Genomic DNA, 22729 nt, shown 5'->3' on the forward strand with positions numbered 1-22729 from the left:
ATGAATAAGATGATTATTTAAGCTGCAGTAAATAATGATAATAATAATAATAATAATAATAATAATAATAACAACAATAATAATAATAATAATCATGAAGTTTTCAGGCCTGATTTAAGTGAGCGTTAAATGAGTGTGAGGTGTTCACTTTGTTTGTTCCTGCTGATCTTAGGGCTCTGGATGCTTCATAGGGAACTAATTAAAGTCTAGTTATTTCTTTGTTATTTGTTAAATTTTCTACGCACTCCGGTAAAAAAAAAATCCTCAGCTCCACTCCGACCACATACCCTGGTTTATACAGTAGAACCGTATTTCTGATTTTCCTCCAAGTGCCACCAGAGGAAGCTCACGTACCACTGGTGAGAACCAGTTTCTCACAGTGTCCTTGCAAGGTCAACACTCACTATAACTTATTTTAACTGTCATTTAAACATTACTAGTAGGAATAGACGTTTAAATTACACAACAAAGTGTTCAAAACAAGGCGTGATTGGTGTAATGTGCACGCACTGTAGCAGTGGACACACAATTGTGAGCATTATACAGTATGTGTTGGACATGGAATTGACCTCTGTTTGTGGCCCCAGACTTAGAAAAACAACTGGATTAAAGGATAAGATAAGTCAAACCTTTGAGTTTGGAGGATTTTACTGTAGGGTCGTCTTTTTTGGAAAAGTGCTATACTCTGTTCAAACCACAAGATGTCAGTGTCTCTCTGGATTCATTCAGTTTTAATTGAAGGACTGATGAGGGTATGATGAGTTCATGTCCCACTTCCCTCCCCCCCTCTCCCTCTCTCCCCCTCAACCAAAATAATAAAATGCTGACTTTTCAAAGTGCTGTCACTTTGCCTGTCTCAGCATAGAAGGCCTGAAGCCTGACACGAGAGAGAGAGGAGTGAGGGGGGGTGTTTGAAAGAGAGAGAGAGAGGGGGGGGGGAGAGGGAGGGAGAGAGAGAGTGAGGGGGTAAGAGAGAACAACTTTCTCCGGTTTCTTACTGCTGAGAGGCTTCAGCACTGTGCTTCTGTGAAGGTAGGTGTGAGGCTGTCTCTCCTCTTCTGTGTGTGGTTTTTGGGCATGTTGGGGCGATCTGCCTGTTTGGTGCAGAGAGAGAGAGAGAGAGAGAGTGAGAGGTCATGGGTGAGGTGGACGGCGACTGTGGTGTGAATGTGGGGGAAGTTGAAGTTTAACTCTTAGTTTCAGGTGATCTGGTCTTTTTTTTTTAATCATTATTTTTCGGGGGAGTTTCTCAGGATGAACCTCTCTGCTGAGATACAGCCACTCAGTGTGGAGCTGTCATTGAGGCATGTGAAGGGTTAAGCTGTCCAATAGCTGTGGAGTTAATTCGTCACAGGGGATTTGGAGATGTTTTCTGGGGGTGGGGTGGGGTGGGGGGGGGGGTTGGGCGGAGGTACAGTTTGGAAACCTGGAACGAGGGTTAATATCTGCTGCACATCACCTCAGGGACTCTTGGCATAATTGTGGTGAAAGATGAAGAGGGACTTGGGGGACTTGCTATTGACGTAGATGTGACCTTATTGTAAATTTAGCTCCGTTGCAGTGTCAGGGAAAATGTGTGTGGTTTCTTGTTTCTCTCCTATGAAAATCTGCATAACAACAACAACAACATCAACAAGAAGAAGAAGATAGGTTTTGATTTTGAAGCAAAACCTTTCCGACACGTCTCCCAACGATTCCGTGTCGAGAAGCAACTCGAGGAACTATGTCGCACTGGTACGGCTGACTACGGCGAGGCTAAAATTAAGCTGAGGGCTGATTTGGAATGTTACACTCGGGCGGTAAGACGTGGAGAAGATGACCTGCGCGTGGTGACAAATCTTCTGAGCTGTTGGTGGCAACTGGCTCATTTAAAAAAGCCTCCACGCACACACACAGATACAGACCTCTATGGAATAAAAACAGTAAATCGAAAGTAAAATACAGAGTTTTTACAAGAGCATAACCTTTGTCAAGGTGAAATCCAAACCCTTGTAATGGTCTTTGGCTCATAAAACACCCAGTAACTCCTCTGTGGTAACAATTACTCCTGTTCCTTTTTGTTAAAGGCAAAGTTCAGGTTGTATAACGCACACAGTCAGTGCAGAAACAACACATTATAGTCACGTAACAAAACTCGTCAAATAGAATCCACATCAGCTAAAGCTTGCCTGGCTTTGTGAACTGCTCACTCTCTCGCACCAAAGTCCATAGAGAAAAAGCTGCGTTTTTTTTGTCACACTTCCCCTCCTACAAATCAACTTTTCTCCCATCACACTAAATTTGGTGAACAAATCCCAGCATGTGTTTCCTGTTGTGGTGCGAGCTCTGCACTCACAGGTCAAAGGTCACCTTTGTGACGGTTGAGCATCAGCAGTGATGCGGAGTGCGTTTAGAATTTTCCACAGTCTGGCAGCTTGGTTTGATCCTTATTGAGTGATTTTATGAAATAATAATAATGATAATATTCTCGAATTAAGGGGTTAATGATTGAGACTCCTTTAGGAAGAGAGTGAGAAGTAGTGGAGGTGTACTTTTCAAATCCGTGTGTTCATAGTTGCCGCTGTGACGGCGAATCTATCGACGTCAGCTGCAGCCGTCGCACGTGTTTTCAGTTATTCTGATGAATTACACCAGAGAGGAAGTTGATATCTTCATAGGTTCCACTGTTTTTTTTACAGCAAACTTCATAAAACCACAAAATGAAGCTTAAGTCAAAGACCAGAGAAGAGCTGAACAAGTCGAGCTGAGGTTTTTTGGTGTTTACGGATCGTTATGTTATGTTAGCATGTAGATATTTACTGTAAAGGCCAAAAAAAAGACCCAACATGTGTTTCTGTTTAAACTTCATTTGTCAAAACCCTTTGACAACAATAACCTTGTCAGTGGGTGATTTTGGATACTGGGTCATACTGGAGGTATTTGTTTTTCTTCCTTTAAAAAAAAAAAGTCCTTCTCTTCTATGTCAATTTCTATTCTGTCTAAAACTGATTAACACTAACTGCACTGATGACTGTGATGAGACAATAAGAGCTGTTTGTTATCTCGTCTTTATTAGAGAATATATAGTAACTGAGGTCAATCAATGTACCACACAAACAATATACAGCAGGTAGAGCTACAGAGTTTGGTTTTAAAGTCGCGCCTTGATTTAAGGAACGGCTTCCAAAAGAATAAATAGAATAGCACTCACCCGTTATCTGTCTTGTTTTTCACACTGAGGTGTTTATTAAGACTCATCAGCTCAGAGGAAAAGTATCCATGACCGAACCAAACAGCTAAATGCTAACGAAAGAAACTATTAAGGACAGGAACATTGTCTGTCGCCACTCTACAGTTTGCTTCTAAATGGTGTTTAAAACCAGTTAAGTGTGGTTTTAAATATTGAAATATTGATGTTTCCTTTGCTCTTAAAGAGAATGATATTGCAATAACTATACTGGCTGGATGATAAATTGATTGTATCAATGAATTCGCATTTGTTTTTAACTTTTTTTCCATTACTATGTTTAAATGTACAGTATATACAGAGGGTATAAGAATGTGCAATATAAAAAATGAAAACTTTTCACCAACTCTATCAACACACCTGAGCAAAAAGGACTCAAAATGTTTAAAATCGGATTGAATTTGTGAAATTTGGAAAATACATCACAGATCAAAGTTCTCGTGGTTTGTTTTTATGAACCAAAAGAAAAGAAAAACCCTATTTTATGTGACTTCTGCACAACTATTGCTACTTTATATCACTTTTAAAAATGCAACTTTGACTCAAGAACTGCACATTTTTTTAAAGCCTGAATATGTGACCTATAAACACACACCCCCAGGATGTCCATATAAGGAGTTGTGTATTATTCCACATGGCAAATAACCACCGGTGCTTGCCGTGTGAGCACTAAGGGATAATCAAAAAAACACTGCTTTTCTTTTTAAGAAAAAAAGCGATCTTATCTTAGCTAACTCCTGCAGTGAAGATCATATCCTGGAAGTTGGGATGTTGTTTGTATTTATTGACAGATTTTCTTCTTACACTGCAGCATTTGTCATTCACCCATTCATACTCACATTCATGCAGCCGCCAGGAGCAACGTGGGGGTTAAGCGTTAAGCTGGCCAAGCCAGGAATCAAACCCACAACCTTCAATTTCAAACACGACTCGCTCCACCACTGAGCTACAGCTTGCTGTTGTTTTCCCTGCCATCTTGTTTCAGGGCTTCTGCTTTGTTGCACTTTGATACTGAGCAGGATAATGTCCTTGTCATCAGTACTTGAGTTTTTAAAAAGGTACAAAAATCAGCTGAAATCATAATTCAATTCCATTTTCAAGCCACATCGCCCATAGCACCAAAGGCAGCTGTCATTAATCAAATCCCAGTAAAAATGTACAAGTAAATTTATGAGCTCGCTTCGTGGCTTCCACGCCGACGGCAGCTGCAGGTGGAAGAGATGGTTGGGATTTGAAGTGGAAAATGAGACGTCTGGCAGCAGCAGGTGACAATGACAGCAGCCTCCGCTCTGCTCTGTTCCACTCCCGGCTTGTGAAAATCCTGCTGGGACCACTGGGGACACATGTCCACGTTCATCTGTTTCCAGTGCGGTCGCCGACGTCGCGCAAACAAGGAAGGCGACGAAGTCAACTGTCAAAGCAAATGAGAACACACAAGTGACCGTTTCTCTTTCTCGCTCATTTTTTTTTTAAATAGTTTTTACCGTTGACAGCGAATATCTCGTCACAATTGATGACACAAAGTCACCCTGTGCATAGATGGCACCGGGCGTAAAACTATTATGATGTTTGGTTTCAGGCCGCTGGTATGCAGTTGTCTGAGCCACCGCTCGTAACTCAAGGGTCAGAAAACAGCCACCCATTAAAGTCAACAATAAGCGAGGATCAAAGGCTTCACGGCAGTCAAAGGCAGACGCGAGTTCTGGGTCACACTCACAGCTCAGGTCAACGATGGCTCTCTATGTTTCACACGCGAGAGGCAGTCACTTAGTGTCAGGATAAACCAGGGCTGCACAAAGTAGGGCCCGGGGCCCAAAAATGGCCCAGCAAAGGTTTTTTTTTAGTGCTCACGGGGCACAGATCAATGCCGCAGGTGCACCCCTGGTAAATAATAGACAACTCCTTATATGGACAAAATCCCTTTTTTGTAGCAATCATTGTGCAAAAATCACAAAATAGACAGTTTTCCCTTATATTTTGTTCATAAAAACGAGCCAAGTTAACTTTGAACTGTGACGTATTTCCAAAATGTCACAAATTTAATAGATTTTGAGTGCTTTTTGCTCAGTTGTTTTTATATAGTTGGTAAAAATGATGGTCTATAGGTTGAGCCTAAATGCTCTGTGTTCTCAGGCAGTGGTTCCCAAACTTTTTCTGCCCCGTGTCAATTTTGCTTTAGCGATACAAATAACCTCAATATTGCTTTGTGGGAAAGCAATTTTCAAAATATGAAATGTGCAATAATAACTATAATAGCGTCATTTTTTAAACAATAAATACATTTGGATAACAATGAATACTTTACAAATATCAATCATTTGCTGTGCAATTCTGGTCTTGGGTTTTGGTCGTCGTGAATCATTGTTCTGTTCGCCTGATGTTGGCTTGTTGTTAGTTGCACAGTTTTCTTTTTGCCCCTCAGAAACTTCACTATTATCCAAACCTTGTCACCAGTGTAGGTTTTGTTGTGGTACGTCACTTAAATGAGTCCAGTGTACAGCGAGACCAAAAGTTCCTCCTACTAAACTCGCGCCCCCCTGGAGAGTCTCCACGCCCCCCAGTTTGAAAAAGTTCTAAGGGTTAAAGGTCTCATTATAGTTTCACAGTGTATGCTGTTCTCTTTATGTTAGCTAGAAATGCTTCTTAAATTATTAGTTAAAAAAGTAATAATAAGGCCATCTGCATGTACAGTATCGTACAGTATACTATTGTCAGTGGCCATTTAATAAAATGCAAAACAATGAGTAAAAAAATCATCAGTTTATGATTGTTTAAAACTAAATTACGCACACTTTGAAAGCTGACTTGAGAAGTAATGGAGGCACCTTTGCAAAATAAATAATAAAAAGAGTGTGAAGTTGTTATTTTGTTCTGATTTGTTTAAGATAAGGGAATATTAAGTTGAGGAACTTCCCAGTACATGCTTGCATCTTAATATAATACAGTTTACTTTTGTCCTGATGCCATTTTATATATGTAGTTAATAGTTTAATGAATTAACTAAAGACTAATGAACTAAAAACTGCAGAGAGACCTCTGTCCCCCTCATCATCCTCTCAGTCTCCTCCATCTTCTTTGACACTCAGCTGCATGATCCTGTGTTTGTGTTGCCGGCTTTACACATTAGAGCCGCACAGCACTGAGTGAAGTGAAGAGCAGCCAGAGTCACACACACTGTCTCTGCTCAGTAGATTCACCCCTAAAGTACACGTCCACATTCTTCCTGTCTCAATAAATTAACCCCTTAATGATTAACAGTATGAACACCTGTTCTCTATCTCTCCTTTCCATTCTTCTTTTCACCCACCTCTTCTTCCCTTCCCCCTCCTTTCTCTCCTCCCCGACCAGTTGAGGCGTGATGTTCATATTTTTCTCTCTCCACTGTTGCCAAATGCTATACAAACAAAAAAAAAAAGAACTGAACTGAATTGAATCCCTAGTGTCACAGGTCTTCTTCAGTCGCACATCATGTAAAATTCATGTTCCCATTTAGAGGAAAAATAGATGATAGAGAACAACACACGTGATTGACAGCTGGTACTGTCTTTGGTTTGAGGGCGACGTCAGTGAAAATGGAGTTTTGAAAAACTGGCAAAGCGCAGGTCAAATATCACAAAGGAGGTCATTTTGAAACAGTGAGACTACGTCCATTTCACATACAGTCTATGGCCATGGTTCTCAAACTGTGGTGTGTGTACCACCAGTGGTACGGCAGCTTCCTCTGGTGGTACTCGGACAAAAAATCAGAAATGTGATCGGAATTTTGAGTGTGTAGAAAACGGCACATATAACAAAAAAAATTAAATAATTGAGTCACTTTATCACAGACTTTGCATTACTATAATTACATTGGGACTAAATATGTATTATCCTATTCAAATTCTGGTGTTCATGTACAAATACAGTGTTTATTCTAAATAAAACCTGTTAATACCCCATTTTAACTTGAATTAAATGGTAAATAACTGCCAGATATTGAAATGTATTCTGGAAAAAATTGACAAAAGCACTTTTAAAGTTACAGAGAATATTATGATTAAAATAATTTAAAAAAAAAGTCCATGCAGACATTTTGAGGCTTAGGTGTTAAAGGGTTAATCTAGTTTCACTATACCAGTGTGCTCGACCTTTTTACACCGCTGTATTTTAACGTTAGTGATAATGGAGGTAGTGTTGACTGAGAAACACCAAAATAGGTGCAGAAGTCCAATCCTCTCGAAACGCCATTACTGATCAATAACAAAGTTTTAACATCTACGATCATTCAAGTTGTTTTTGGTGATGCAAGAGAAATACGTCTGTAAAACTGTGTGTTGCTAGGTCAAATCAAGTTGATAAACATGATAATATAACGAGTGCTGCTGTTGAAACTCAGATGCTAATGCTTCTTGAAGACTCAGAGCACATTCTTTGACCTGAACTGTGATGTAGTTTCTCAGTTTGGCCAAGTTGGGATGAAATCTGGACTGGAAAACCCTGGCACCTCTCAAACCTGATACGTGAATTACTCACACTGTGACCCAAATGAACACGTATGCTATTGTTGTGGTATTTCCTAGTTTGAGAGGCCGATGGTTTGAACCGGCTTCTGCTGCATCAGAGGCCGCTCTGCGTTTGTGCCCGTTGTCCGTTTTGTCCTTTTTCATCACAGGGTGCGGATAAGTTTTCGGGCGGGTCCACTACTGTACGAGCAAATGTCTGTCAATGATAAACAAGGGATTCCACCCCTTCTCCTCGCTCCCTCCATCCTGCTATTCTTAGCCCAGTGAGCTCAGGGTTTAGAGTTACAAAGACCTTGCTCTCTCTCGCTTCCCTTTTCACTTTCTCCACTTGACTCTTTTAAACATTACCGGTGCAGGCGGTTCAACAATGTGTTTTAAAGGTGAAAATGAAGCTCAAACATGAAAATGAGCTGCAGAACATTTAAATACTGACGCCGTGCTCCCGCGTACCGCAAACATATTATTGGAAAATGCGTCTATTATTATCGCCGTGCTGTGCAGAGGGCATGCGTGTTATGCGTGGCAGAGAATCTCAGCGGGACTGACTAAGCAGTTTACTATCAATCTATTTGCAATATGATGCAGTTTACGGTCTATAACATACTCTACAATACTTAACACAATGTTGTGTTATTCATCTGATAAATGATAGTGTATTAAAATTAGGGCTGCAGCTAACGACTATTTTCACAATCGATTAATCTGTAGATTACTTTCGTGAAGAATCGAGTACTTGTTTTTTCCGATTAGATTAGATTAGATTAATTAAGAAAATGCAAACAAATTTAAAAGGATTATTGTGTACTGTTTTTACTGGAATTGTTTGTTGCTTGTCAATATTCCAATTTTGGTTTCAGGATATTGTTGATATTTTTGTGTTATTTTTTTTTTCTCCCACTGAATATTTTGAGAAATGAATGTTAAATCAATTTTCTTTCAAGAACAAATGAAACCGAAATAAAACATGAATTAGTTAATTCATTATGCAGGACTGTAGTTCTGTAAGATAAAATACAACACTTAAATATGGCCTTCGTCAGTGCTCACACAATAATCCCATTTATATCGTATAAAACGGCATCATACTATTAGATTTGTCACTGAAAAGACTTGCTCCTGGGACACACGATAAAAAAATGAAATCAAAACTCGATGTTTTGGTGCCACATTTATCAATCATTAACATAAATAAAAACGTATTTGCAGGAGCCAGTATTGAGATTATTTAGTCAACTTTAAATGATTAGTGCAGGATGACAGTTACAGTGGTTAACAGTGGTTAACTGTTGGCCTTAAATATTTTTGCATGGAAAGAATCGTGGCTTTAGCCCCTTTTCCACCTATGGTCCCAACTTGCCTCGACTCGGCACAGCACGGCACAGTTTAGGTTGGTTTTCCACTACAAAATAATACCTACTCAACGAAACTGCGGCGACTTCGTTTTACACAAGACACACACACACACACACACACACAAATGAGTGACTAGTGACTTGTAAAGCAGTTGTTTTCAGTGTAACTGAATCATTAGAATCACTTCATTGAAACTTATTTTGTCAGTACTTCACTGGACTGAAATACAACGGCAGGGTTTGTGATGTCAATCATTATCAGCAGTAATATATATTGATAAATATTAAGATTTTAGACATTTCCCTGGTAATTGTTGGAGATTTAGGATTGTTAAGTCTTTTTAACTGATCTACAGTTTAGCACTGTTCAGACTGATTCTTGTGTCAGTTGTCTCGTCCTGCGACGGCACTCTGACCAATCAGTAGCTGGCAATCTGGCAACATCACGCATAGTATCGCCTCAGCTAACTTGGGAAAGAGCAGGTACTAAAAAAAGTACCTGGTACCAGGTACTGTCACAAGTGGAAACACAAAATAAACGTGCTGACCTTTGATGTCTAGGATAGAGGGATAGGTATACATGTACTGGAGAATATCTAGCAATTTGCCCTGGGGGTAAAAAGTTTACCGTTATGTTAAATCAATAGATCGTCATTCAACATCAAGGGAATATTTCTATGTGTTGCTGATCTGAGAGAAGCTTGGATATATGTGGATGGAAATGTAACCTGGATGTACGGCGAGTGGAAATAAATGTGCAAACCCCTTCACATGACTCTTTCTTGCTTTCTTGAATTGAAACAGTACGATTTTGACACTAAAGTATTATTGTTCCTTTTCTCTCTTCTCTCCCAGTGCCCTGCAGCAGCAGCAGTGTGTATGTGTGAGTTTGTGTGTGTGTGAGCCGCAGCCTCAGGAGCCATGTCGGACCCCAGGGACATCGATGAGGATGCCATCCTCAGGGGCCTCAGTGCTGAGGAGCTGGAGAAGCTGGACTATGAGCTGCAGGAGATGGACCCCGAGGTACAGAGATGGGGGGGGACAGTTAGTCTTATCACCAGGTGATGGTGTCTACTCATCCACCTAAATTCAGGTGTGGCTAGTTATGAGCTTTTAAAGTCTGAAGGACATTCTAGTAACAAGGCAGCAAACATTACAAGGAAATTGTAAAAGGATAACAGAAATGGCTCAATCAGTTTGTTTATGGTGTAGTGTACCTGTAAAGTTTCAGATCTACAAATGACAGATCACAAATTGTCTCCACCAGACAAAAACCAGTAACTAAACCATATCAGGAACCTAAAAGTCTAAATTAAGACCAGATCAATCGAAACTCTACTGAAAATTCTTTGCAAAATCATGTAAAGAACTTCCTTCAGTTAGATACTTTTGTTCAGTCAAATTTAAACCTGTATATCTTCTGTGGCCCAACAAAACCTTCAATCGCAACTCGTGCAATCTTCATTTTCCCACCTGTCCCCTCAACTATCTGATCCCCACGGATTACAAGAGATACTGTGTGTTCCAGTGTGAGTGTGAGGGGGTCAATAGATGCCGTGACACCTGTTATACTAGGTCTCAGAAGGTCCTATAAAAGAATTTATATTTTACCACCTCTGATTACTCAACAGTATATATTTTTATGAACAACCTGCAGTACCTTACTGTCCACCAGGAGGCCAAAGCCCACCATTAGGTAGCCACTGCCTTAGTTACAATCCGTGTTGAGTAATTCTTATTTTTGACTGCAGTCTCTGATCTAATGTGTTGACTCAGTGACATAGATTTCTCCGTTTTAGAGCCAATCGAGGAGGAACTTTTCCAATCGATGCCTCTCTACTCATGAAGTGATGTAGTGAGGAGGCAGGGGAACACTAATGAGAGCAGCTAGGGATAGTTAGTATTGGTCCAATACTAGACAATGTCAGACAAAGAAAAACTTAAAGTAAGATAGAATCCAAACCCCTACATTTCATTTTTATGGAAAAAGAATAGCCATTTTTAAAATGGCTGGTTATGGCTAAACGACAATGGCTAAAAAGGCACAAATAGCAGTTTTAGTACATAACTGTAATTCATCCACATTATTTCTGAAATCATGTCCATGTTTCAAGGAAATCATACCCTGTACCTGGCACATCATACGATATTTATGTTGTTTCCTTCCTTATGTTCTCTGGCCAGGCTCTTAACAATGGTTCACTGCTCCTTCTTGATGCCACGTCAACATAACATTTGACCTCTTGTCTTCCCAGAATGACATGCTGCCAGCGGGCCTACGGCAGCGTGACCAAACAAAAAAGAACCCGACGGGTGCGTACGACCGTGACGCCCTGATGAATCACCTGGAGAAGGAGGCCATGGAGCACCCAGACAGAGAAGACCTGGTGCCCTTCACTGGGGAGAAGAAAGGTGATCATAGATCGCACTTTCAAACATTTCAATATCCCAAATCGCTCCTGGTGTCTGTGTTGTCTCTTTAACATCTGTTATTTGCATCTGTGCCCAGGAAAAACCTTTATACCCAAGAAAGCACCAGAGATTCCCGAGCATGAGCAGGTGCTCCTGGAACCAGAGCTGGAGGAAGCTCTGAAAAACGCCACTGATGCAGAGATGTGTGATATTGCAGGTCAGAAAAACCTGAACCCTAACCCAACAAAATACCGTAAATATACTACATTTTCTGACATTTTCTGGACCAAACAACTAATAGATTAATTGAGGAAATAATTGATGGATTATGAAATCTTAATTTTATTATTTCCATTACACCTGTGCCATTTCCTGCTGGAAAAAGTTTTGCTCTTCCCGTGATGTCATACGGGTTTGTCCTCATGCTCTCTCACAGCAGCAGGTGCTTATTAACCCATTATCAGACACACACAGTAGAGTTTGACCTCAGTGTTTTCATCACAGTGTCTGTGACCCACATACATAGAGCTCTATTATACAGACACCGTTATCTCCCCGCTACTGCTGCTTCATATTGTTGTCCCCATAGATAAAGTGAGAGCAGCTCAGTGGGGCCGGGCTAACGGTCATGACCAGACGTGCGACAGGCTCCAATTCCCCATGCTCAGCAACACAAAAATAAATAAGCCTTCAAGGCCCTCAGGCTGCCAGAGGACGGGCGGGGTAGACGCGGGGATAGTTGGGGGCTAAGATACTGTATCTCTTCAAAACAGACTGTGTGTGTGCTGTTGTCTTTTGGCAGTGTTTTCTTTTTTAATTCAGACATATTGTAAAAAAATATACAGTATTAAAACAACTGTAGTGTAGCTGACAGTTGTTTTAAATCTGTTTCAACATAAACATGTGTTAGCTAAGCTGTCCCTCCTAGCAAAAAAGAACACTCTTGTTAATGAGCTTTCCATCGCATGGCAGGTACATGTTATTCAGATTATTAATGGTAAATAAATGAAAATAAATGTTGCTTATTCACAAATAAGATTCATTGCACTGATCATAGATATCAGTCAAAAAATAGCTGTAGCTAGCAGACGGAGATAGCATGCTAGTATCAACAATTGCTAAATGTACAATAAGAGTAATGTCTTTTTAGTTGTATTCAGAATATTCTTAAACTGATTTATCTCAGAACTGGAACCTTATATAGGGTCTTAAATATGCATGTGATGCTACATAACATCCGGTTAAAAACCTGACACTTAAGGTTTTGCCGGGTATGATAGCTGGACTAAATATTGGGAGCTTTTGTAAGTGTGGAAAACCTAATGCTAAGCCCTTGATAGTTTTTGAAAATCACCCTAAATAGACATGGGTCATTGAAAGTGCTTGAATTTTGTGCAAGAAAGACCTGCATTGCTTGATGTACGTAGACTAGGCCTACGTGTCCACTGTCTCTCTACGCCAGGGGTGTCAAACATACGGCCCGGGGGCCAGAACCGGCCCGCCAGAGGGTCCAATCCGGCCCACAGGATGAATTTGTCAAAATTTCACACTATGATTACAATCTAAACGTAATGTCAAATGCAATATTTTTCACTTCCAGATACCTGTGACTAAATGTTTATGCCTTTATAGATGATGTGTAAATAGTAAATGTAGGCATGATATTGTTGAAATTGCACTTGAGAAGAAATGTCATGTTTTGTAAAAATATCCCTCATTAAATGTAAAACAAAGGAGTAAAAACAAAGGAGTTCTTGTTGGTCATAGGTTATTATGCTATTATTTTACTATTGTTACTGGTCCGGCCCACTTAAGATCAAATTGTGCTGTATGTGGCCCCTGAACAAAAATGAGTTTGACACCCCTGCTCTACGCCATTGACGTGAGATTCCATACAGCGAGTATTGTTAAGCAGAGGAGAGAGCAAATCACTTGTCCAGATGCAGAGTGTGCTGCAAATTAAAAAAAGTCGACGCCATGAGCGAAGTTGCTCTTACAAGTTCACAAGCTGTGTTAGCACATTCTGTCCTTGAATTTGAAGAAATTGGCCCAGGAAATTCCTTGAATTTGAGGTAATTAGTTCTGGAAAGTCCTTGAATTTGAAGTCAAGCAAGGTGTGGGAACCCTGTAGCAAGCTCCACCTCCCATCAGCTTTCTTGTCAAAGTTCCGCCCACACACTTGAAACCAGTGTGTGTAATGGAACTGTGAACTTTTGACTATTGTCTCTGCTTCCGCCGTGGTTGCTTCGGCGTCTCTGGTCTCATTCCGTGAGGCAGGTGACAGATTACTGACAGACACCAATCATGACAAGAAATAATTGGTCATGTCAATCACAGATAACTGCTTTTATTTATCGATGGTTATCTGGATGTGATGAGGATCTCAGAAACTACAGACCCTAGCTTTAAAAAAGCAAAAACACCACCCACCAAACTATTTAAACACGGCTTGTTGCCGTTTGGTGACGGATTCAGCAGATAATCCGTTTCTACCAGATATACAAAAGCTGAATAAATACAAAGTTAACTGGGTGAGTCAGTCTTAAATGACTGGATATTAGGATGCTGGTGGAAATTCGGTGAGAGATTAGGACTTACAAAAAAAGTCACATAGGAAAATACATTTGATTTTATCGAGTGTGACTCACTGAACAAAGTGAAAAAGCCGTCCACACAGGTCAAACAGGCTGGCCCACATCTGCTGAGGCAGAGCAGAGGAGCCTGTTTGTTCGGCTTGATCAAAACCGCGGACACAGTCCAACACGGGGTTTAAACCTCAGTCATCCTTTGTTGGTCTTTTGTTTGGGTTTTTTGGCAAATGGACCAAACGGTGATGAATTGCCTGGCGAGCAACTACATGAGCTCAGAGAGAGTGTGTGGAGCCAACAGAGTAATTTTTACATTATATACTGTATATGTATATATATATATATATATATATATATATATATATACACACAGTAAACAGTATATGCTATCCACCCATTGCTATATCAGGCCATTTTGGTTCTCTCTGCAGTCAAGTGTGTGCTGTAAAGCTACCATGGGTTATTCTCAGGACCAATCTAGACGACACCCCCTCCCACACACACACACCTCGACCCCCCGATCAGGCAGGCAGCTGTCTCCCTGGCCTTCCTCTCCTCAGTCAGCCCTTTCCATGGTTCCCCACACCGGGTCAGGAAACTCATGTTAGGATGGGAAGGTAGGAGGAGGGGAGGTGGGGCTCCAGCAGGTTAGAGAAAGAACGGGAAGCAGCAGGTCTGCCCCCTACTGGACATAACACATTAGAGCAGGAGGACAAGAGGAATCTATCAATCTTTTTATTTGTCTGAAGCTATGTGAAGATAAGTTAATATAAACCAACCTGAGTGTACTATATAGTCAGGTAGGATTTTGTATTTCCCTTATTTTACTACTATGTTTTCAGGGGGAACTATTTTGTATTTGTGTGACAGCTTCTCAAGTTCTACTGTACATATGAATTATTACTGGTTTTAGTAAATTAAATCCCATCACCCCAAAGCTGGCGTTATAAAATGCACAATACGTCTCATCGCTTTATCTCTGTGTCTTGTGTTTTACTGATAATTTATTTCACATTTACTACTCTTTCATTAATTCACAGTTGCTTTTACACCATATGTTCGTCTTGCTCTTATTTATTGCTGTGCTGTCTGTCCGTACAGCCGAGCACAGCCGCTCTCTCACCACAGCAGGTATTTTTATAGCGAACAATGTTTTTCTCTGTATTTATTGTTCTGTACTTTCAGCCATCCTCGGTATGTACACGCTGATGAGCAACAAGCAGTACTACGACGCTCTGGGCACCACAGGAACCATCGCCAACACAGAGGGCATCAACAGTACGTATGACGGAAATCTGTCTCCTTTCTCACAAAACGTTAGGTTTGATACCCTAGTCCAGATTAATAATCTAAATCCTCGTTTTTAACAGATTTTCCCTTATTAACATTATAATTGTATTACTTTAAGATAACATATGTATTACAACTGATGCATTGGCAGAACATCATTATTACTTATGTAACTGAAAAAAAAAACATTTTAATTGAGTTAATATATTAAATAAGAGGCTTTTTTGGGATTATTTTTTAAATTTGTCTCATTTATTTGTGATTATTCAAAAAATAACGTGATTATTCAAAGAGCTTGAAGACATCCCTGCCAAAAAGGACAACACAAATCCAACCAACAAAATTTCACCAGTCAAATTTAAGTCAGAGACAATACTGGACACTGTATATCAGCTGTGATGTTATGTGTCATTCAGGTGTAGTGAAGCAAGATCCCTTCAAGATCTTCCCCGAAGAACCACCCAACCCCACCAACGTGGAGGAAACCCTGGAGAGAATCCTCAACAACGACAGCAGCCTGATAGAAGTCAACCTCAACAACATCAAGGTCCGTTCAACGAGAAAAAAAAAAAAAAAAAAGAATTATATCAAGCGAGTGTTTCATTTTCCATGACTTATTCATCTCCAAACCTCTGCTGTATTGATTGGTTATCATATAAAACCTTTGTCTTTGCTGCAGGACATTCCCATCCCAACACTGAAAGAGATCTTTGAGGCGATGAAGGGCAACTCTCACGTTGAGTATCTGAGCATCGCTGCGACCCGCAGCAACGACCCTGTGGCCTATGTGAGTCTACTGTCCTCATCTTTAAACCCCTTCAGCCAGCGTGCAAATACAATTTACACTTCATGTTATATTCATTGAAATAAGGCATTCACTTGGTTGAAACCACTAAAGGTTCAGGAAATAAATTACAACAGTCACCCAATCATATAATGACTTGGGGTAATTAAAGCTTCCACGTTTGATTTTATCATTGCAAATACATGTATTTCCTGCCTCCCTGTAATCTATGCCACGAGATTAGACAGATTAGAGGATTTAAGCTTTTAGTTATGTCTTCAAATGTTGTTAAACAATTTCCGTCTGTGTGTGTTATTGTAGGCATGTGCTGAGATGCTGCAGGAGAACACCAGCTTGCAGAGTCTTAATGTCGAGTCCAACTTCATAACCGCAGACGGCATGATGGCCATCATCAAAGCAATGGCCAACAACGCCACACTGATGGAGCTCAAGATCGACAACCAGGTCTGCAAGACAGAATTATACTTTCCACACTTGACAACAAATGATTCCTCAGAGTCTGTAAATATTAGAATATCATTTTTAAGGCTTTCTCACATGAAAGTGCCGTGTCACACAATTCAGACGTTCCGTCACTGATTTTTTTGCGGTTATGAGGTCGTTCGAGTGTGAATTTATTGAGGGAGCGACATGTCTGGGAATATCTGCCAAAGATTTGAAGGGTTTTGCAATAATATAACAAGCTCTTTGATTTTTTTTTTTTAGCTTCTTAAATAACTATTTTCTTGTTTCTTGGCTCCATAAAACAAAGAAATCATTAAAACTGAATCATTTTGGTTTGTGGATAAACATTTTTGGGGTTTGGGAAACACCGGTTGACATTTTTCCGTGATTTTTCAATGATTCATTGAACATATTTGTATTTATTATTAGTTGCAAAGGCGCACATGCAGTTGCAACACTGTCCCGTTCACTTGCACATTTGCAGACATGTAAAAAGGTTCAATCGTAAACATGGACAGACCTGGAGTGACGCTCTTTGTCTTCTCCCCGGTGCAGAGGCAGAAGCTCGGAGATTCAGTCGAGATGGAGATCGCCTCCATGTTGGAGAACAACTCCAGCATCCTCAGGTTTGGCTACCACTTCACCCAACAGGGTCCCCGCGCCAGAGCCGCCATTGCCATCACACGCAACAACGACATGAGTGAGGAAAAGAAAGAGTTTTAAACACATAGTATATCTGCCAAAATTCTGCTTCACAATGTTTTTCTTGTGTTTCCTCAGTTCGCCAGCAGAGATTAAGATGAAGCGCGTGAACAGAATGAACCACGTCCGCCTGTGAAGTCCACCACCGGGGCAGCAGTGGCTCATCCACTAACGTCAACATCCATCCATGTCCACTGGAAACCATTTCATTTTCATTTCCCCGCAGCCACCCTTTTGTAGACTGCTCGGTTCATCCTCATAAAGGCATGTATAGGTCACAAGCAAAATGTGAAGTGTCTTTTTTTTGTTGTGCTTTTAGTTCCTCTGCCTTGCCCACATCATCCCAAACAAAGAGGTTTACTCATTTTTCACTGTGGTGCTATTCATGGGAAGAAAACAATCTGTAAATACTTTAAATAAAAAAATATATATATGTTCAAGTATTTGTTGTAAATGTTTGGAAACTTTAATTTTATGGTTTGTACTTATACCGGACATGTACCATACATGAGTTATCCTTAAGAAATGGCACAGACTTTTCAGTTTTCACTGCTTAAATTTGGGAAAGAAAAAGCTCAAACCTGATGCACGAAAAACACTATAACCAAAGTAACTGCCACAAACAACATGCTTGTGATACATTTAAAAATATGCTTTAAACTTTTAAACTAAGAAGAATTAAGGGGAGAAATTCATTTATACCATGCTTGTTTGTAGATTGTGTTCAGATGGTCGCAACATGATTCTACTAAGCTGGTTGTTTTAAAATGTGAAAACACAAAGAAATGACTTTACCTTACAATTTTTGTAAGAAAAAGTTTATTTGCATTATTTAAAACAATAAAAAAAAAGAATCTTCATAAATATGTCCTGAAATGACAGCAGTCAAAAAAGAGAACACTCAACCTCATACGAACATGTATAAAACATTCCCAGTGGATCACAAATTACTTTCCAAAAGTCATGAATCATGTCGAGAAATAATGTTGCTATGGCAACATAATCTGACCTCATTATATCAGGGTTACTTGACTCATCAAAAAAATTTTTTTTAAATGTTTAGTGATTAACATCTGGAAATCTGGATTCTCTGCGTCGTGAAAAACAAATATTTAAGGTGAAGTTTGACGCAAACTGCATCCTTCTGGACATGAAGCCTTCCTGGAAGGAGTGGAACCACTTTAATCCCTTGAAGTCGTCCCTGATCCTCTGACTTCCCACAAGCTCCTGAGCTATTTTTACCCCGCCCCCCCCCCACACAGCCTTCTCAACCTGATGGGAAACGAAACCGAGTCCACCGAGCTTAAGTTACCTCGTTCCAAATATAAGCCCCAACTTTAAGAGGGTCGCACCCATGAGCACCCGCTGAGTTTTATGAGCAGAAACAGCTGTTAACCTCTGAGGATTCTGACAGCATTGCCGAGGTTCCTGCCCTCCATCCGCTATTTTCTTTCATCCCATTTCCCCGTTTCTCTGACCTAATATCGAGTTTGACATTACCGCCACAGAAATGAGCAGAAAACTCATTTTCAGACCTTTAAAAAAAGGTCACTTTTCTTTCCTCTTCAAAGCAGGAGGCAGCAGTGGAGTCTCTCTTTGCTCTGCTGGTTGTTTCGCAGTAAAACACAGGTGTGTTTCTGGATCGTAAAGCTGTGACGGACACATATTGTGTTCCATTTGTTTCCTCTTTGACTTTGTCATATTTCCATCAGAGGACTGTGGAAAACGGCAGATATGACATTAAATGTCATCGATGAAGCGAGTAGATTTTGACTCGGTTGAGTCTCCGTCACAGGCAACAAAGATTGAACAAGGTGTTGAAGCCCAGCGCTCTAAAATAATGAAGTGAGCTCTCGACGGGTCTAGTTACACTAGTTTCAGCTCTTCTTCAATGGAACATATTGTCAATTTTGTAAGCTATGTTCCCATTTATAGGAAATTGGACAATAAAGCACAACACTTGTGAGTGAACACAAGGTAATTAGATGTAGTTGTAGGTGATATTAATTAATTATCGCGGTCTAGCTCAATTTTTTTATACACACCCTATGCATTCAAAGACAATGTCTTTGTTTTCTCTCTTCTGCAGACATTTTTTCTGGCTTTCACTTTTCTCTCTTGCATGCCACAGTTGACGATCGACAAAAGAAACTCATGTGTGATTGAGTGAAAAGTTGACGGTTGGCTGGAGTCCTTGGCACGAGGGGCTGTTATTATATAATACCACACCTTGGGCTTGAGCGGAATGTTCCACTCTGGTGCAAGATAATCTGTGTTTTCACACAGTTCTTAGTGCCTCTTCTCAGTGACTCGTGGGTAGTCAAGGAAGTGAAGGAGGCTCCTCCTCATCAGAATCAAATTCCACATTCTCATCTTTAATCCAGCGGCCACTAGGGTCCTGTATCCACCCGTCACTATGAAAAAGATGAATGAATGAATGCTGATGTCAATAAAATGTAATAAAAATAGGCAGCACAGACACTGGAAAGGGCTGGAAAGGGTGCTTTTGGGTGTTTGCGTCTCTGAATGCTCGCTGACAGCAGCTTTAATTTCATTTTCTATTGTGTTTCTGTCTGGAACTTTGTGTTTCATTGTATGTTGCTGCCTTTTTTGACCCCATTTCCCTTAAAAAGGAGATTCTTAATGTCAATGTGGGTTTTTCTGCTTAAATAAATGAACAATAATAATAATAATGATAACAAATAAGACATTAAAAATACCTTTTCAGTTTGAGATAGCGCTCCAGCTCTCTCCTCTTCTCCGCTGTTATAGGCTCTGCCTCGGGTACCACAAGGAGCTGAGGTGCATTTCTGTCTTGTGACGGATGTAACTCTTTGTTTTCTACATTAGACAAAAAGTCGCTATGGTTAAAGCACAATCAGGCTGTTAAATATGAAAAAAAAAATCCTGTGACACAGCGAAGATGAGACTTTACCTGCTGTGATGTTGAAGCTGGAGCTGTTTGGCACCGTTCTGTTTGAAGCTTCGGTTTTCTGACATGCGTTTTCTTGCTCAGACGACATTTTACTGCAGGCGTTGCTGCTAAATCCTGAAGTGGTGCTTGTTGTTGCTTTTTCAGATTTTGTGCTTTAAAAAATAAAAAAGGGTTTGTGTTTAAAGGGACCATTGATGATTCTTTGAGGTTTGGTTGATCAAAGTTTTGACACATACAGTATTCAGCGTCTTACATTAAGCTGACTGTACTGTACATGCACTACAGATTGCACCGAATTCCATGGAAAGAATGGAATGCACAAATTGTTTTTAGCTTGCAAGGACACAGGAGTTGCTGATAACCCCTCATACACAAATCCAGAAATGACTGCTGGGTCTGTTCACATCAATTGACGTGGTCATTTCAAGTTCTAAAATTGAATTGCCAGATTATGCTTCATCTTACTCTGACTGTGTCAAGTATTTGTCGGGCTTGGACTATAATTGCAGGACATGTCATTCTAGTAGCCATGTTTTAACGGAGAGTGTGAGTTGTAAACAAGAGTGTCGGCTGTAAACAAGATGCTGACTATGTGGCGGTAAGTCATAATCTCTTTACTGTTGCTCTTTCCATTTAGGATCTTTTCTGCAAGTCAGCATCACACTCACCTGGTTTTTCGATGGCAACTGTTATACGGTACAGTCTTCAACAAGGCGTGACGTGTAATCTTCCGTGTTAGAGCCAGTAACGGGGCTGAACTGGAACTGGAGGCTTCCTGAAACAGCAACAACAGCTTTTATGTGTAGAGTGTAGACATTTCTCATACGTTACTGGGCGCTCATTCAGTAGTCGACTCTATCAAATGCTTTGTCTGTTGTCTCCACAACGGACAACAGGGTTAAATTGGATGGCGGGTGTGATTCGTCAGGCTCATATGACAGTCACAAGCCATGCAACACGATGCTCTGACCCAAAGCAACAACATGGACCGACAATCCCAGTCATGACGCTCAATCGCCTCATGTTGCTGATTCAAAAATATGATCGAGCAACTTAGTAAACAACGTGTCAAAGTAAAGACACAGAACACACAGGTTGCATCTGTTTCAGTTACCAACCTGCGTTCTGTCTTCAGCCTGGACGTAGTTTTCATGTTGCCTTTTTGTTATGTCATTCTTCAGCTGGGATTTTCTGCCATAGAATGATTTCAACCCTGAGGAAGCAGAACACAAAACAGACACATCAAACTATCATTGCTTTATGTGATGTGTGCATAACTGGGATTAAGTGATTTATAAGGAATTGGCCAAAAAACAAACATACCATACACAAAAAATAACTAAATGTAAGATATACATAATTAAACAAACAAGAGACTGGGGAATGCAAGATTAGAAATAGTGAATTACAAATTAGTACATATTCTAAATCCAATTACACAAATATAGGCTTGAAACTACAATAATATTATAGCATTATTGCACAATTAGTTTGGTTAATCACTTGATGCAGGTTGGAAACTATTTTAAAAATGAAAATGTTTAGATTCTCTGGATTCAACCTGTCAAATTGTGAACAATGTCTGGTTTCCTTCCTCTTCTGGGATCTAAATCTGTGTTTTTTGTAGCCCTCAATAGCAGGTATTTCATAAAGACTTATACTTTTGCAGTAATTAAGGTACACCTTTTTACACCTTTTGTACCCCAAACATAGTGTGATTAGTAGGCATGCTGTCAACTAAGACTAACACTAAACACATATAATAACAATGGGGAATGGGACAATTACACTTAAAAAAAACCAACATTATAAAAAGGTTGAATCCTCCATCTCTCACCTTCTAGATGCCTTTTGCCTTTTCTGTGAACTGTCAGTATATCAACTGTATCAAACACAGGACGATAGGAGCACACAAGGCAGGTGTATCTACAGAGAGCAAATTAACAGATAGTTCACGTCATTTCATCAGCGATTGTACATTGAAATATTAATCTTATTTCAGGATTGTGGGTCTCACCTTCCATTTTTCAATAGAGCAGCTTCATCATCCGGAATAAAATTCGACAGAAGATCCGCCACACGTCGCTTCTGAAACACGAGTTTACAACAAATACGTTCACCTTAAGAAATGTGGTATACTATTAAAAAAAAGAAGCGGTACAAAACTTCGACGTTAGCTAGCAGCATGCTAACGACAACAATGTGATCGCGACTAAAGTCTCCTCTAGAAAAGCAAAAATACAAAAAACTAACAATAAAATCATACCTGCAGGATGTTCAACTGACTCTTGTCGTCGCCTTCTCGTTTAAAAGACATGCTTGTTATGTTTTATTCATCTGAAATAATGAAAGAGGAGCTAGCTCCTTCTAGACAAGCTAGCCCATGTTGATAGCCCTGCTGCGTTCATGGTAATAACTGTAAATTGTAAATATGAACTTCCTGATACACAAAAAACAAACAAAAAACAGTTGA

At 40.1% G+C, this 22729-nt stretch overlaps 2 protein-coding genes across 2 annotated transcripts; one reads left to right on the plus strand and one right to left on the minus strand.

The window, feature by feature from the left end:
- The first annotated feature begins 942 nt into the window (after positions 1-942).
- Positions 943-17761, plus strand: tmod4 (tropomodulin 4 (muscle)). The gene is made up of 10 exons (XM_058647103.1): positions 943-1032; positions 9936-10103; positions 11336-11492; positions 11590-11709; positions 15266-15358; positions 15787-15917; positions 16050-16157; positions 16476-16619; positions 17175-17319; positions 17400-17761. The coding sequence occupies exons 2-10, from the start codon at positions 10002-10004 to the stop codon at positions 17420-17422; spliced, it is 1023 nt and encodes a 340-aa protein (XP_058503086.1). The 5' UTR covers positions 943-1032; positions 9936-10001; the 3' UTR covers positions 17423-17761.
- scnm1 (sodium channel modifier 1) lies at positions 17687-22705 on the minus strand. The gene is made up of 8 exons (XM_058647104.1): positions 22523-22705; positions 22274-22344; positions 22094-22182; positions 21375-21469; positions 20925-21031; positions 20257-20408; positions 20042-20162; positions 17687-19735 (listed from the first exon to the last, which is right to left on the minus strand). Exons 1-8 carry the CDS (start codon positions 22571-22573, stop codon positions 19642-19644), a joined length of 780 nt encoding a protein of 259 aa, XP_058503087.1. The 5' UTR covers positions 22574-22705; the 3' UTR covers positions 17687-19641.
- Between the last annotated feature and the right edge of the window lie 24 nt (positions 22706-22729).

Source organism: Solea solea, chromosome 13, assembly GCF_958295425.1.
Source record: "Solea solea chromosome 13, fSolSol10.1, whole genome shotgun sequence".
NCBI lineage: Eukaryota > Metazoa > Chordata > Actinopteri > Pleuronectiformes > Soleidae > Solea > Solea solea.